This window comes from Xyrauchen texanus, chromosome 26 (genome assembly GCF_025860055.1).
Source record: "Xyrauchen texanus isolate HMW12.3.18 chromosome 26, RBS_HiC_50CHRs, whole genome shotgun sequence".
In the NCBI taxonomy this organism is placed as follows: domain Eukaryota; kingdom Metazoa; phylum Chordata; class Actinopteri; order Cypriniformes; family Catostomidae; genus Xyrauchen; species Xyrauchen texanus.
In genome coordinates this window covers 33125805-33141043 of record NC_068301.1, presented here as the reverse complement: position 1 = coordinate 33141043, position 15239 = coordinate 33125805, and the positions used below count along the sequence as shown (strand labels likewise).

At 37.5% G+C, this 15239-nt stretch overlaps 1 protein-coding gene across 1 annotated transcript; it reads left to right on the top strand.

The window, feature by feature from the left end:
- Window positions 1-72: 72 nt before the first annotated feature.
- Window positions 73-15036, top strand: LOC127620033 (peroxisomal membrane protein 11B-like). Its single transcript, XM_052093105.1, has 4 exons — window positions 73-350; window positions 9658-9773; window positions 12146-12347; window positions 13982-15036. The coding sequence occupies exons 1-4, from the start codon at window positions 292-294 to the stop codon at window positions 14403-14405; spliced, it is 801 nt and encodes a 266-aa protein (XP_051949065.1). The 5' UTR covers window positions 73-291; the 3' UTR covers window positions 14406-15036.
- The last annotated feature ends 203 nt before the right edge of the window (window positions 15037-15239 follow it).

The following is a 15239-nucleotide window of genomic DNA, read 5'->3' as shown; positions in this document are numbered from 1 at the left end:
TGAAGTTATTTCACTATTATCAATCAACAAAAGCATGACGCGATCGCAATTTAGCCAACGCGCACAGTTTGTCCTTCTTCGGGTGCCGTAGACGGACGAAAATGTCAGAGTGACAAAAACACAACAACAGAGCAAATATGCGAAAAAAACTTTAGCGCCAGTCTTCATCGAAGTGCACGTATGCACAGAAACCCCAAAGGATTTTCTCTGTCAGCCTGTGTAATCTCTCTGTGAAGTTGTAAATATAAGTAAACACGCACCTGAAGGACACACAGGCCCAGGATTTGCTTTATGATGGAGTCGTGGTTGAGATTCAGTTCGCAGAGTCAAGCCAAAGAGCGCATTTTCAGGTACGCAAACACTAACTGCACCTACATGTGTGCACCATTTACTTCACTGCATCGACAAACATAACACTGCTGCATTGAAACTCAGTTCATTTCTTTTATAACTTCTGAACACTTAAAAGTGTTATGACATTGACATGTTTACAAAGTGCAATGGTATGGTGACATGCATGGTGTTTTTGCTATGTTTTATAAATGTTACCATGTATGACTATGGTGATCATTAAGTGTCGTAATATATGAAAGTGCCATGGTATTATCATCTTATAACATATTGTACAATGGTACTGCCACCAGTATTGGTTGTAATCTGATTAGACAGTGTAAAGAACTGAATCTAGTGAATCATTTAGTCAAAGAGTTGTATGTAAAGTAGTGCATTACATTTGAAATCTATGTAATCAGATTACACTCATTAATTTTTGTCTTTGTGTCATCTTGGACTTACACTGATTTGGATGTAGCATCATTTAATATATAGTTTTCAGTTTCAGATGTCATTGTACACATTTAGTATTTGCAGTCACGTGCACAGACAATTGGGGGGGGGCACTTTTCATAATTATTTATTTAAAACAAATTTAAACAAAACGTTAAATATATTAACACAACTCTGACTTCCTTACCTATTTATTTTAATTCCCCTGCACTCACGCCATTGTTTCATACTTAACAGATAATCAGTTCACACAGAGACCATTGACTTCTTTAGTATTCACTAGGTTTATCACAAGAGCAGGCAACAGCAAAGGAAACTATGCCACAATGTGCATGTTTTCTATGCTACTAATACATAACACTTCAAAATCAACAAAAATCTTTACACTACACTAAAAAAGACTACTGCTGCTATTTAGTTAATTTTACAGGAAAAAACACTGCAATAAATTATTGACAAAATACAAAAATACTGAAATCTGAAATTATATATATATATATATATGTATATATATAAAAAAAAGGTCTTTAACTTTTAAATAATATAGTTATTTTGTTTATCCTATTCACCTGCGGTGCCTTGTCAAATGTATGCAAATTAGAAGTTGCATATCAAATGAGGGCATCAGAACTCGACAAATTCTCATCTCCCAACCAGATATTTCGATTTTTTATTCAATAAATATATTTGTTTGACAGGGAAGCTGTGTGCAAACAGGAATATATATATATATATATATATATATACACACACTCACCTAAAGGATTATTAGGAACACCATACTAATACTGTGTTTGACCCCTTTCGCCTTCAGAACTGCCTTAATTCTACGTGGCATTGATTCAACAAGGTGCTGAAAGCATTCTTTAGAAATGTTGGCCCATATTGATAGGATAGCATCTTGCAGTTGATGGAGATTTGTGGGATGCACATCCAGGGCACGAAGCTCCGTTCCACCACATCCCAAAGATGCTCTATTGGGTTGAGATCTGGTGACTGTGGGGGCCATTTTAGTACAGTGAACTCATTGTCATGTTCAAGAAACCAATTTGAAATGATTCGAGCTTTGTGACATGGTGCATTATCCTGCTGGAAGTAGCCATCAGAGGATGGGTACATGGTGGCCATAAAGGGATGGACATGGTCAGAAACAATGCTCGGGTTGGCCGTGGCATTTAAACGATGCCCAATTGGCACTAAGGGGCCTAAAGTGTGCCAAGAAAACATCCCCCACACCATTACACCACCACCACCAGCCTGCACAGTGGTAACAAGGCATGAAGGATCCATGTTCTCATTCTGTTTACGCCAAATTCTGACTCTACCATCTGAATGTCTCAACAGAAATCGAGACTCATCAGACCAGGCAACATTTTTCCAGTCTTCAACTGTCCAATTTTGGTGAGCTCTTGCAAATTGTAGCCTCTTTTTCCTATTTGTAGTGGAGATGAGTGGTACCCGGTGGGGTCTTCTGCTGTTGTAGCCCATCCGCCTCAAGGTTGTGCGTGTTGTGGCTTCACAAATGCTTTGCTGCATACCTCGGTTGTAACGAGTGGTTATTTCAGGCAAAGTTGCTCTTCTATCAGCTTGAATCAGTCGGCCCATTCTCCTCTGACCTCTAGCATCAACAAGGCATTTTCAGCCCACAGGACTGCCGCATACTGGATGTTTTTCCCTTTTCACACCATTCTTTGTGAACCCTAGAAATGGTTGTGCGTGAAAATCCCAGTAACTGAGCAGATTGTGAAATACTCAGACCGGCCCGTCTGGCACCAACAACCATGCCACACTCAAAATTGTTTAAATCACCTTTCTTTCCCATTCTGACATTCAGTTTGGAGTTCAGGAGATTGTCTTGACCAGGACCACACCCCTAAATGCATTGAAGCAACTGCCATGTGATTGGTTGATTAGATAATTGCATTTATGAGAAATTGAACAGGTGTTCCTAATAATCCTTTAGGTGAGTGTATATATGTGTGTGTGTGTATATATATATATATATATATATATATATATATATATATATATATATATATATATATATATATAATTTGTAAAAAAAAAGCATCCCAGAAAAAAGGGCACTTTCTCTTGAGGAAGAAAAAGTGCAGGTGCTCAAGCCCCTTTGATGTCTTTGTGTGCACGTGCCTGCAGTCAGCCATGGTTAATTTAATCAATGAGTGAAAGTGTCAAATGTTGTGTGTCAGTCGACACAAAGAATCAGCCATACTCAGGAGTTTTCAGTAGTAAAAGCAGAATATAGGTTTATTGTAGTTTTAGGTCCTATATACCACAATACACCGATTTGGTCTCGAGAGCAACTGAACTGAGGCTATGGGGCTTCATCTCTTATAGTCTAGTTGCCCCTCCTTATAGTTGCTTTCTTAGATTGACGTATTTCTAAAAACTTTCTGGGTCATCGTAATCACACCATTGTTTTCCCTCTATCATTTATCAGCTTCTTGTATCTATTTTAATATAATGGGGGTTGGCGGATTTTCGTGGGTTACTCCCTATCGTTGTTCACTGTCTTCCACTCATTCTGGGTCTCATGAGGCTGTGCATGAGTTCACTGGGATATGTGAGGTTATAATGATCACTTGATTATACATTTTGGTTCAACTTTCTCTCCCACTCAAATAACAGGAGGATTACTGAGTTTAAGTGAGCAGTATTTGGCTTAGGTATGCTGGAGCAGACCCAGTGACTTCTGTATACCAGCATCAGAGCCTTGAATTTGATACGTGCATCAACCGGCTGCCAGTGGAGAGAGACAAAGAGTGGTGTAACATGTGCTCTCTTTGGTTGAAGTCTAATTGCACATGCAGGGAGTTCTGCAATGAGAGCGTTACAGTAGTCCAGTCTAGTTATGACAAGTGACTGAACAAGCAGTTGTGTGGCATGTTCAGAGAGGAAGGGTCTTATCTTTCTGATATTGTAGAGTGTAAATCTACATGATCTTGCAGTCTTTGAGATGTGGTCTGTGAAATTAAGCTTTTTATCGATGGTTACCCCTAGATTTCTGACCATTTTTTAAGACATTATTGTAGTTGAACCCAGCTGAATGGTGATGTTATGTTCAACAGCAGGGTTGGCTGGAAAGACAAGGAGTTCGGTCTTGGATGGGTTAAGTTGCAGGTGGTGTTCGTTCATCCAGGTCAAGATGTCTGCCAGAGATTCGAGCAGTCACTGTGGTGTCGGGCTGGAAAGACAAGTAGAGTTGCGTGTCATCAGCATAGCAGTAGTAAGAGAACCCATGTGCCTGGATGATGGGTCCCAGTGAAGTTGTGTTTATAGAGAAGAGAAGTGGCCCAAGCACCAAACCCTGAGGTACCCCAGTAAGTAGCTGATGTGGCTTGGACACCTCACCTCTCCAGGCTACCTTGAAGGACCTACCTGATAGATTGGACTTAAACCAGTGAATCATAGTTCCTGTGATGCCCAGCGAAGAGAGAGTGGAGAGTATGATCTGATGGTTGAAGGCTGCAGAAAAGTCCAGCAGAATCAGGACGGATGATCTGGATTCAGTTTTCACCTGTCTCAGCGACTCCTTTACAGACAGTAGTGCAGTCTCGGTAGAGTGTCCACTTTTGAAGCCTGACTGCTTGTCATCCAGCAGCTTGTTCTGTGAGAGATTTGATTGAAAACTGCCCTTTCAAGTGTTTTTACCATGAATGGGATGAGAGAGACTGGTCTGTAGACTTCTATTTGTGTGGGGTTAAGTTAAGTGCAGGTTTCTTCAGCAGTGGGGTTATTCGAGCCTGCTTAAATGTAGTGAGAAAAATGTGTGTGAGTAGAGATGTGTTAGTGATGTGTGTGAGTGCAGGTAGGATGGACGGAGAGATGGCCTGGAGAAAGTGAGAAGGAATGGGGTCAAGGGAACAGGTAGTGGGGTGGTTGGAGAAGAGGAGTTTAGAGACCTCCGTGTCAGTCAGAGGAGAGAACATAGAGACATAGGAGTTACATACAGGAGACGGTGAGGTGCTGAGAATGTATTGCTGATGTTTGTAACCTTATTAGTAAAACAATTTAGATTAAAACAGCTTTTATAAGGTTACAGAAATGACTGGAGTCTTCATTTTAATGTGAGTGCTCATGATTTCCTACATATATTGCAAAATTACAAATCATGTCTTTATGAGTTAAACTTTAAAAAAATAAAAACAATTACTGAGTGCATCTTTAAGTTAATTACTTTTAAGTACATTACTGGGGTTACACATATTTCTGAAATAATATTATTTATGTAGAATATATAAAACATGGATAATGTTAGTCTTAAGGGCATGCGCCCCTGAACGAGTTATGGTGAGTTTACACTACATGAATTTAAGCCTGATTTTCGCCGACGACAGTTTTGTGGAGATCACAGACAAAAGCCGAAATCGTAGGCAAATCAGAACTCGCCCCCGTGAGCGACGGTCACAATGTATGAACTATCAAAGATGCGATCTGAGAGAAGCGCCGATGTCAGTGAGATATCTAGGATGTTAAATATCTGGACCCATCTGCGATTCCAAATCGCACAATGTGAAATATGTTTTGACTGAATACAACTGCAACGTTGACCTACAGCCAATGAGAGAGCAAGAAACGGGGTACGGGAAGTTTCAGTGGGAGGAGTCCAGATGTACCTACAATAGAACATCAACTAGCATGGCTGTGATATCATAAAAGTCTCATTGGACTGAAGAAATTGAGGAAAATTAGTGGAACATTGGCAGGAGCACCAGTGACTATTTGATGTTTCATCTGAACTGTACCACAACCAGGTGGAGAAAGATAAGATTTGGAGAGAAATTTTCCAATTCTCTTGAACAGTCAGGTAAGCAAATAGGTAGATTTTTCAGTAGGAGGTAATTTTTCATATTGTAACCAATAAAATATATGATTAAAAACATACACATCGTATTCTGAAATGCATAACATATGATCATGCATTTGTTTACATATCTCGTATCACTTCTCGCGTGTACTCTGTTGTGAAACGTAATTTGGAGTCCAGGGAGAGTTATCGGGGATTCGTCAATAGTGAAATGTCTCGTAATGTGTTCACCCCTGTCGCCGATTCCTCGTGTAATTTGAAAACGCCACGACTTCCATGACAAGACAGTCAGATGTGTAATATGAATGTTACCAGGATCTGACATCTTTGAAAGTTGTGTAGTGTGTAGAAGGCATCACTGTAAGGGAGAAATGTGTTGTTTTGAGAGTATGAGTTTGACATTTAAGGGTGGGTGATTTATACAAAATCTTATATCATGATATGAGTATTTTAATTTCAGTGTATAGTATATATTACGATGTAGTTACATTTTTCATAAAAATATAATTTAGATATTCAATAAACATATTGTAATGCCTTTTTGTATAATCCAGTTAGGAAATTAAATACTTTATAAATGACAACTACTTCCTCTTATATAATTAAATTTTTAATTCAAACTTTGTCAAACATAGACAAAGTAAATAAATACAGTTCATCAATTTAGTTTTAAATCAAACTTACCATAATGTTATATTTCACATTATGCCATATTTCAGTCTGATGATGTTGATTAATATTCTTCTTTTTATTATAAACGTTCCTCAAGAAACTCATCATCTTCCAAAGCAACAAAAAAATAAAACATAAATAAAAAATGTCCAATGAAAATAAACATCTCATTAGACTCTTTAATAGACTCAATAATTTGAGTAGATCTCTGTAGAGAATATATGAATATCTGAAGGCAAACATAGCCAATTTGTTTCCTTATATTTAACCTGCTGAGATGCCTACCTGACTGCTGTGTGAATTTTCAATTCCCCTTTTTGATTTGTAAATAGTAGCCCATAAGAAACATGCCAAAAAAAAAAAATATATATATATACAGTGAGGAAAATAAGTATTTGAACACCCTGCTATTTTGCAAGTTCTCCCACTTAGAAATCATGGAGGGGTCTGAAATTGTCATCGTAGGTGCATGTCCACTGTGAGAGACATAATCTAAAAAAAAAAATCCAGAAATCACAATGTATGATTTTTTAACTATTTATTTGTATGATACAGCTGCAAATAAGTATTTGAACACCTGAGAAAATCAGTGTTAATATTTGGTACAGTAGCCTTTGTTTGCAATTACAGAGGTCAAACGTTTCCTGTAGTTTTTCACCAGGTTTGCACACACTGCAGGAGGGATTTTGGCCCACTCCTCCACACAGATCTTCTCTAGATCAGTCAGGTTTCTGGGCTGTCGCTGAGAAACACGGAGTTTGAGCTCCCTCCAAAGATTCTCTATTGGGTTTAGGTCTGGAGACTGGCTAGGCCACGCCAGAACCTTGATATGCTTCTTACAGAGCCACTCCTTGGTTATCCTCAAATCAAATCAAATCAAATCACTTTATTGTCACACTACCATGTACACAAGTGCAACAGTAGGTGAAATTCTTGTGTGCAGTTCCGAGCAACATAGCAGTCATGACAGTGACGAGACATATACCAATTACAATAAACAACATACTTACACAAAACAATTTACATATCAAATGTACACATACTTACACAAAACAATTTACAAATCAGATGTACACATACTTACACAACACAATAATTATATACAATGCAGAATATAGAACAGAATATACAATACAATACAATAAGTGGGAGTATATGAAATATATATGTGTATATATATATATAGCAGTTGTATTGAGGAGAATATGTTGACAGTCCAGTGTGAGATTATAGATTAATAAAGTGCAGTGCTAATTATTGATCCTGATAGATCAAGAGTTCAACAGTCTGATTGCTTGGGGGAAAAAGCTATCATGTAGTCGGCTGGTGCGGGTCCTGATGCTGCGATACCGCCTGCCTGATGGTAGCAGTGAGAACAGCCCATGACTTGGGTGACTGGAGTCTCTGATGATCCTCCGAGCTTTTTTCACACACTGTGTGAAAAAAAGTGTTTTCCTGGCTGTGTGCTTCGGGTCATTGTCATGTTGGAAGACCCAGCCTCGACCCATCTTCAATGCTCTAACTGAGGGAAGGAGGTTGTTCCCCAAAATCTCGCAATACATGGCCCCGGTCATCCTCTCCTTAATACAATGCAGTCGCCCTGTCCCATGTGCAGAAAAACCTGGACCTTTTTTCACCAAGCTGCTTGGCAATTTCCCCGTAGCCCTTTCCAGCCTTGTGGAGGTGTACAATTTTGTCTCTAGTGTCTTTGGACAGCTCTTTGGTCTTGGCCATATTAGTAGTTGGATTCTTACTGATTGTATGGGGTGGACAGGTGTCTTTATGCAGCTAACGACCTCAAACAGGTGCATCTAATTTAGGATAATAAATGGAGTGGAGGTGGACATTTTAAAGGCAGACTAACAGGTCTTTGAGGGTCAGAATTCTAGCTGATAGACAGGTGTTCAAATACTTATTTGCAGCTGTATCATACAAATAAATAGTTAAAAAATCATACATTGTGATTTTTGGAGTTTTCTTTTTAGATTATGTCTCTCACAGTGGACATGCACCTACGATGACAATTTCAGACCCCTCGATGATTTCCAAGTGGGAGAACTTGCAAAATAGCAGGGTGTTCAAATACTTATTTTCCTCACTGTATATATATATATTTTTTTTAAATAAATATTTTTTTAGACCAAATCGTTTTCCTAAAAATGTATGTCCACATATGTTTTTTTATTTATTTCCCCACTGAGATTGAGAACCACATTATAGCGACCAGGAGGAGGTTACCCCATGAGACTCATACACTCCCTAGCAACCAGGCCAATTTGATTGCTTAGGAGACCTTGTGGTAGTCAGCGTCTTTACTCGCTGAGCTACCCAGCCCCCCACTGCCATCCATGTTAAAATGTAATTATACATCATAAATTCTGAATCTATGTATTGATTATCATTGTCCGATGTCTGCCAAACATGTTGAGTGGTCCAAATATCATCTGCAGCCTGAAACTGAACTTTAAATAGGAAGTTTGGATTGAATGCACTTAGCTGCATAGAAAGCTATAGGATGCTCCCTGGTCCCTTTCTCCCTATTTAGTGAACATTTAAACCTGTGCTGTCTGTCTGCACTGGTCTCAGAACAGTTTAAAATGCACCTTTTTTTTTATCCTAACTCCATAACAAAACACTGTCTGTCTGTTTTTTTTATTATGTTGTAATTTTATTATGCGTTGCGTATAGCGAAGCCAAAATAAAACTTCCATGCATGACCTATTGAAAGATATGATGAAAAATCATAACCTGCATTACACATAATTAACCACGGCACTGTGGATCAGTGGTTAGCACTGTTGACTCGCAGCAAGAAGGTTCAATGGCTCAACTGGGCCTTTCGGTGTGGAGTTTGCATGTTCTCCCCATGTTTGTGTGGGTTTCTTCTGGGTGCTCCGGTTTCCCCCCACAAGTCCAAAAACATGCAGGTTAAGTGACTTGGAGACTCTAAAATTAAACACCCATAGGTGTGAGTGAGAGTCCCCCAGCCACTGGGGGTTACGTCAGGAAGGGCATCTGGCATAAAACTTGTGCCAAGTCAAATATGCGATCATGGACGGTCTGATGTGGCGACAGCAGCCGAAAGAAAACAACATGATTTTGTTGTGTGGTTATTGTATTTAGGCTAAATACCCTTTACTCTTATAAAGTGGCATTCAATGTGAACTTTCTCTCAGATTACATTGCAGTACCTTGTTACTAAAGATTTTCTGTTGATATTAGGCCATACTAATCCTGTAAAACCAGTGGTGGTCTGTTTAATTTGTGCTGACAAGATTAATGTTTATGTATACACCAGTCATTTGCTAAGGTCTCTAAACATGAACAAAAAAATGCTAATTTTCAGTGGATCGGTGATTGTGTTTGAACAGGGCTGCCCAATACGCCTGCACACTCCTGGGGTATACGCTGCAGAAAGGAGGTGCAAGAGCAGAACTGCTGAAGACCATCAAACAGCTGGAAGCTCACATGAGTCTAACCAGAAAATGTATGTTTAAAAATGTACTTTAAAAGAATTTATGATGTGTTGTACAATGAAAAAGTTATATTTCTTTAAGCTCTTCACTACATACTTATTGATAGATCCACTAAATGTAATAAGACAGCTGGCATATGCCTGTATTAATCTGAATTCTGTGTCATATAAACATCTTATTCCAAATATCCAGTGTCATAAATGCTAATAACGAGCACCTCCAGTTGAGATCTCCACTTCCACAAGAGATAATGTCTTAGTTTACTGGGAATATGTTGTGTATATACAAGAATATTCCATTAATTGTGATGTAAATGTTTTTTCAGAATAAAAGCTTAATCAGAATATGAATAGGAAAATGTGCATATTAATATAGTCACTGATTCAATTTCTTCATGCAGAAGCTAAAATTCAGATTAACATTCGTGATATTATGAATATTTATGTATCAAAACCAATTACCATAACTTGTTTATGACAATCCAGTTTCTAGAAATCCGAATAACACAGCTGGCATGTGCCCAGTGTTGGGTGTAATCCATTACTAAGTACTTAGTTACTGTAATCTATATACTTTATTGGTAAAAAAACCCATTGTAATCAGATTACAGTTACTGACTTTCAATTAATTGAATAACTTGTAAGTACATTATAGGGTTATGCTTATTCCTAATATATTATTTATGTAGAATACATGAATTATGGCCTGGTAATAAGTCATTATGAAGGAGAAATGTGAGGTGCTGCTGTATAAATAAAAAGAAAGAAATATATTATTTTGAATTTGTTCAGTGGAAAAGTGTATTAGAAAGTAATTTTAAAAGTAAAGTAATTTGTAATGTGATTACTTAATCTGTAATGTGCTGCGACCTCCGCATATGTCATCGAGGCTGTCTCTTTCAGAAAAGGGAGTAGGACACTCCGAATACAGCCTTCAAATGAGACCTACTTTCACTGGAATTCAGAGGATGCATGAGGTGTATCCTTTGTGGGCACTCGCAACCCACAATTCTTTGCTTCAACGGAAATAAACATAATTTGTCTAAAAACATTATGCCAATTTGCCCGTAAATATGATGTTTAAACGCAAGGAATGTTAATTCCCAAGTTGAAGTACCTCAGTAGATGCGTGCAGAGTTTATAATATGTATTATTATAGTAATATATAATAAAAATAAAGTATTATAGACTAAAAGTACACCTGTAAAATCTATTTTCTTTTCTCATTACATCATTATAACTCTCCTAAAATGTACCTCATACATTGTCTTCCAAAGGGACTTTGTTCCTTTCTCACTTGAAGCGCTCGCGCTTGTTAAAGAGTGGCATGTTGTCATAGCAACCATGTTACATTCCATTTCCGTTTGTCCTACGAAGGCCGTATCGTTTAAACAAGGCTTGTTTAAAAGAGGACACTCTGTATACTGCAGCCTTCAAAGGACACGTCCTTCCTAGCATGCAGCCTATGAAACGTGACACACATATCAAAGACAGTAAAGATATTTAAAATTAAATTTGAGGAGCTATGGTAAAAATGGTTTTCTTATATTTTATCTATCAAAATGATGGACATAATTTGGAATTATCTGTCATTTTTTTAAAAGTGGAGGTGCAAATTAAACCAATTAAATAAGTTAGACATTAACCTGGCAACTTTTCTGGGGCTACTCTACCCGTATAAATGAGTTGTTATGCAAAGCCCTATGTGTAAAAGTGCTTGGTATACGTTTGTACATTAAAATGTGATGTATTACAATTTTATTACATTGCTGCCATAATGGACCATTTCAAAAGTTTACGTGATCTGGCTCTTGTTTTTCTTTCCCTTCTACTTAAAGAGTTCTCACTCACTGGTGGAGTGGTGACGTAATTTTATTATTGTGAATTATTTCAAAAATTTCTGTTACACATTCTTCCAAACTTTCACTTTCAAACTGTGCATTACCGCCAGAGTTGTTACCATGCGCAGCGTAAACCTACAACACTTAGTAGTGGTCAAAAAGATTTCTAAAATGGCTTTTGGATTATAAACTAAGAGATGTGGATTCGAACAGTAATTAAATTACCACACGACCTTGGTGTCAAAAAACAGTTGGTAATTTGGCTGTGAATTTTTCCGTGGGAGAAAAATCACCAACATTTCAGATTCAGGCAGCAATGAAATCAGTGACTACCCCTGTAAATGCTTAAATTACCTCACGTCCCCATGTAAAATAATTGCCGCCCGAATAGGGCTTTAGTTTACTGGGAATATGTTGAATACATGTATACAGGAATATTCCAATAGTTTTGAAACATGTCAATTTATTTTCAGAATAAAACCAGGATATTAATAGGAAAATGAATAGGTCACTGATACAATGTCTCCATGTGTTTTGTCTCAGTGATGCGTTTAGGGAACTCTGCGGAGGCTCTGGAGGCAGCTAAACGCACTGTACATTTGTCAGACTGTGTGCTGCGTCTTTGCATCACAGTGGCCCATTTAAACAGAGCAATGTATTTCGCCTGTGATAATGTACTTTGGGCCGGCAAAACAGGATTGCTGCCTGAACTGGACCAAAACAAATGGAGCCAGAGGTCGTTTAGGTGAGTTATTGCTTAATTGTATTTCTATTATTGTACATATGTTAATGTTTTCATAGTGAAGATTTCCTCAGTGCAAAGATTCTCTTGCAGCAATAAACATTTGAAGACCGCATTTTCAAAATGGGTGCAACATCATTTTATCAAATAGTAATAGATTAGATCATGTAAGTGGTCTCCCTATGGCAGGTGTTTGAGGTAATGGTTTAAAAAATAAGAAGGCTTAGGAAAGTCATTTCAATGGTGTTAGTTCTAGTTATTTTTTTAAAAGTTATGAAAACAAAAGTTTTCTCTTTATAATAAAGTGTACAGATGAATCATGCACAGTTAAGACCAGGACTGTGTATTAAGAAAGTAAACTGGGTAAATTTTGATTTCATGTTGAATTCAGTATTTTCAGAAACATGTGAAACTTCAAAACTAAAGTGAAACTTTAGTTTGCTCGACCAATGTTTGAGAATTCGTCTGAAAACATTGTTTTTGCAATTCTGTTTTCTTTCTGTACCTTATCACTTTGACCATTGTGTTCTGTTCGGTTTATTTTTTTAAATATATATATTAATTATTTTTTGATAAAAATGGTATCCTCTATTCAAGAGGTTTGACACTTTGAGACTTACTCTTTTTACAAAAAATCCTGAATTGATTACATTAAATGGTTATTTCACCCAAAAATGAAAATGATCCCATAATTTACTCACCCTCAAGCCATCCTAGGTGTATATGACATTGTTCTTTCAGCCAAACACAATCAGTTATATTAAAAAATATCCTGCCTCTTCCAAGCTTTATAATGGGAGTGAATGGTACCTTAGATTTTGAAGCCCAAAAAAGTGCATCCATCCATCAAAAAGTAATCCATACGTCTCCAGGGAGTTAATAAAGGCCTTCTGAAGTGAAGCGATGCTTTTTGTAAGAAAAATATCCATATTTATAACTTTATAAACTTGAATCACTGGCTTCCAGTAATGGCCGTCAACGCGTTCACCAGAGAGTCGAGTTCCGGCGTATGCCGTAGGCATAGCGTAATCTGCGGTGAGAAGTGACACTTCTATCACTATTTGAAAAAAGGTTATTAAGTATAATTTTAATACATTTCAGTTTCAATCTTTCCGTGAATTGGAATAGTAATCATTTAGAATAGAAATATATCTATGTTCAGAAGGGGTGTACTCATTTATGCTGCTAAATGTATCTAAAAATTAAGTTATAGTATTGGGTTACAGAGACCAGGCAACAACTGAGGCCACCTATAGGTCATACTTGTCATCGCAATGAAATTTCCAGAGATTGCAGCAGATGCCCCTAATGCATGACACACAGCAGTCTTTTTTAAATTTGTTCAATTCTGCTATTTTGAAGTGAGGGTTTTTTTATTTTGTCATTTGAGGTAAATGAGGTCTGAATACCATAAAATCCACACCCACATACACAAAAAATTGATAACTATGAAAGTAGTTACAGTAAGTGGTGTGAGATGAAAAAAAATTGTCAATAAATGTGTTATTACATTTATTGCAAACAAGGTGTTACACAAAGACTGTTCTGGTAAATTTTGAGTGGGATCAAAAAAATTGTTAGCCAAAATGAAAAGCACACAAGGTTAATAACCGGATTTCCTCTTACTTCTAAAACAGATGCTACTTGTTTGCACTCATCCTCAACCTAACCCGAGATGCTTATGAAATCCGTCTGCTAATGGAGAGAGAGTCCCGCAGCACTTCATCTAAAACCTTTAATTCCAGTCCGTCCCCTCTCACTCTGACCCCAGAGAACAGAGATCATCTGACCCCCTCTCCATCTTCAGCCCTGTCTCCACTACCACCCCTCCCTCTGATCTCAGACAGGCTCAACACGCACTTCTCCCTCCTGGTCACGGTGCTGCGCAACAACCCTCCGCTCCTCTTGGACCTCCTGAAGAACCTGTGCGATGTGTTCATTCCACTGGACCGGCTGGGACTGTACCCAACGGGGCCAGGCTTTGTAGGAGCCTGCGGTCTCACCTCCTCCATCCTGTCAATTCTCACCATAGTTCACCCCTGGCTCAAACTCAAGCCCTGAATGACATCAGTAAACTACACTTCCTGTTTGTGTATATATAACAAGACCATCTTTGAGGGTGTGTAGATAGTGGAAAGGAGAATGTGTGCTGCTTCATTCCAGTTTAATTTTACATTCTGCAAAACCTCCTGTTCTTCATGTGTGAAAGAAACTTAAAACGAGATAGTGTTAAAAAGCAAACAAAAAATGTTTTGTTAAACTTTATCCCTGTTTAATGTTCAAGGATCTTCTTAAATCTGTATTTGTGTTGGAGATGGTTTCTTATATTGCTACAGTTGTGATCCTCTGAATTAAGTTACACAACTAATTTCAATACTGGTACTTGTGCAGTTATTTAACAAATTTTTTACCCAAGAAAGTTTTTGAAAAATTGTATACTGGTATTGATTTCCTTAATGAGTTATCCACTGGAAACTGTAGTCACGGGTAATGAAAAAAATTATATGCTTTTTAAATGCCCTTTTATCTCATAACTGAATCAAAGCTCATCTGCCGTCTTTCATTTATCATAACCATATTTTGGGACTACATGATAGGGAGGTTTTTATTTTCGAATGTTAAAGATATGTTACCTGATTTGTGACATGTTGGAGCTGTGAAACTTTTGAAATAAATAATGCCTTGAATTTTAGTGATCAGAATAAGAATGAGATTTTTTTCCAAGTATGCTTACACACACATGGAATTTGTCTTGGTGACAGTTTTCAGTGCACAGTGAAAAACAATGCAGATAATAAAATATATATATAAATACACAACAAGACAGATAAATAACATATGTACATGCTATATATTCAGATATACAGTTTAGTGCAAGGGAATGTAAATCGTAAA

Excerpts from the sequence above, each read along its gene's own strand:
- LOC127620033 (XM_052093105.1), top strand. The coding sequence starts at position 292 with ATGATGGAGTCGTGGTTGAGATTCAGTTCGCAGAGTCAAGCCAAAGAG. Across the intron at positions 351-9,657 it reads GCCAAAGAGCGCATTTTCAG|GGCTGCCCAATACGCCTGCA; the intron begins GTACGCAAACAC and ends GTGTTTGAACAG. Across the intron at positions 9,774-12,145 it reads CATGAGTCTAACCAGAAAAT|TGATGCGTTTAGGGAACTCT; the intron begins GTATGTTTAAAA and ends GTTTTGTCTCAG.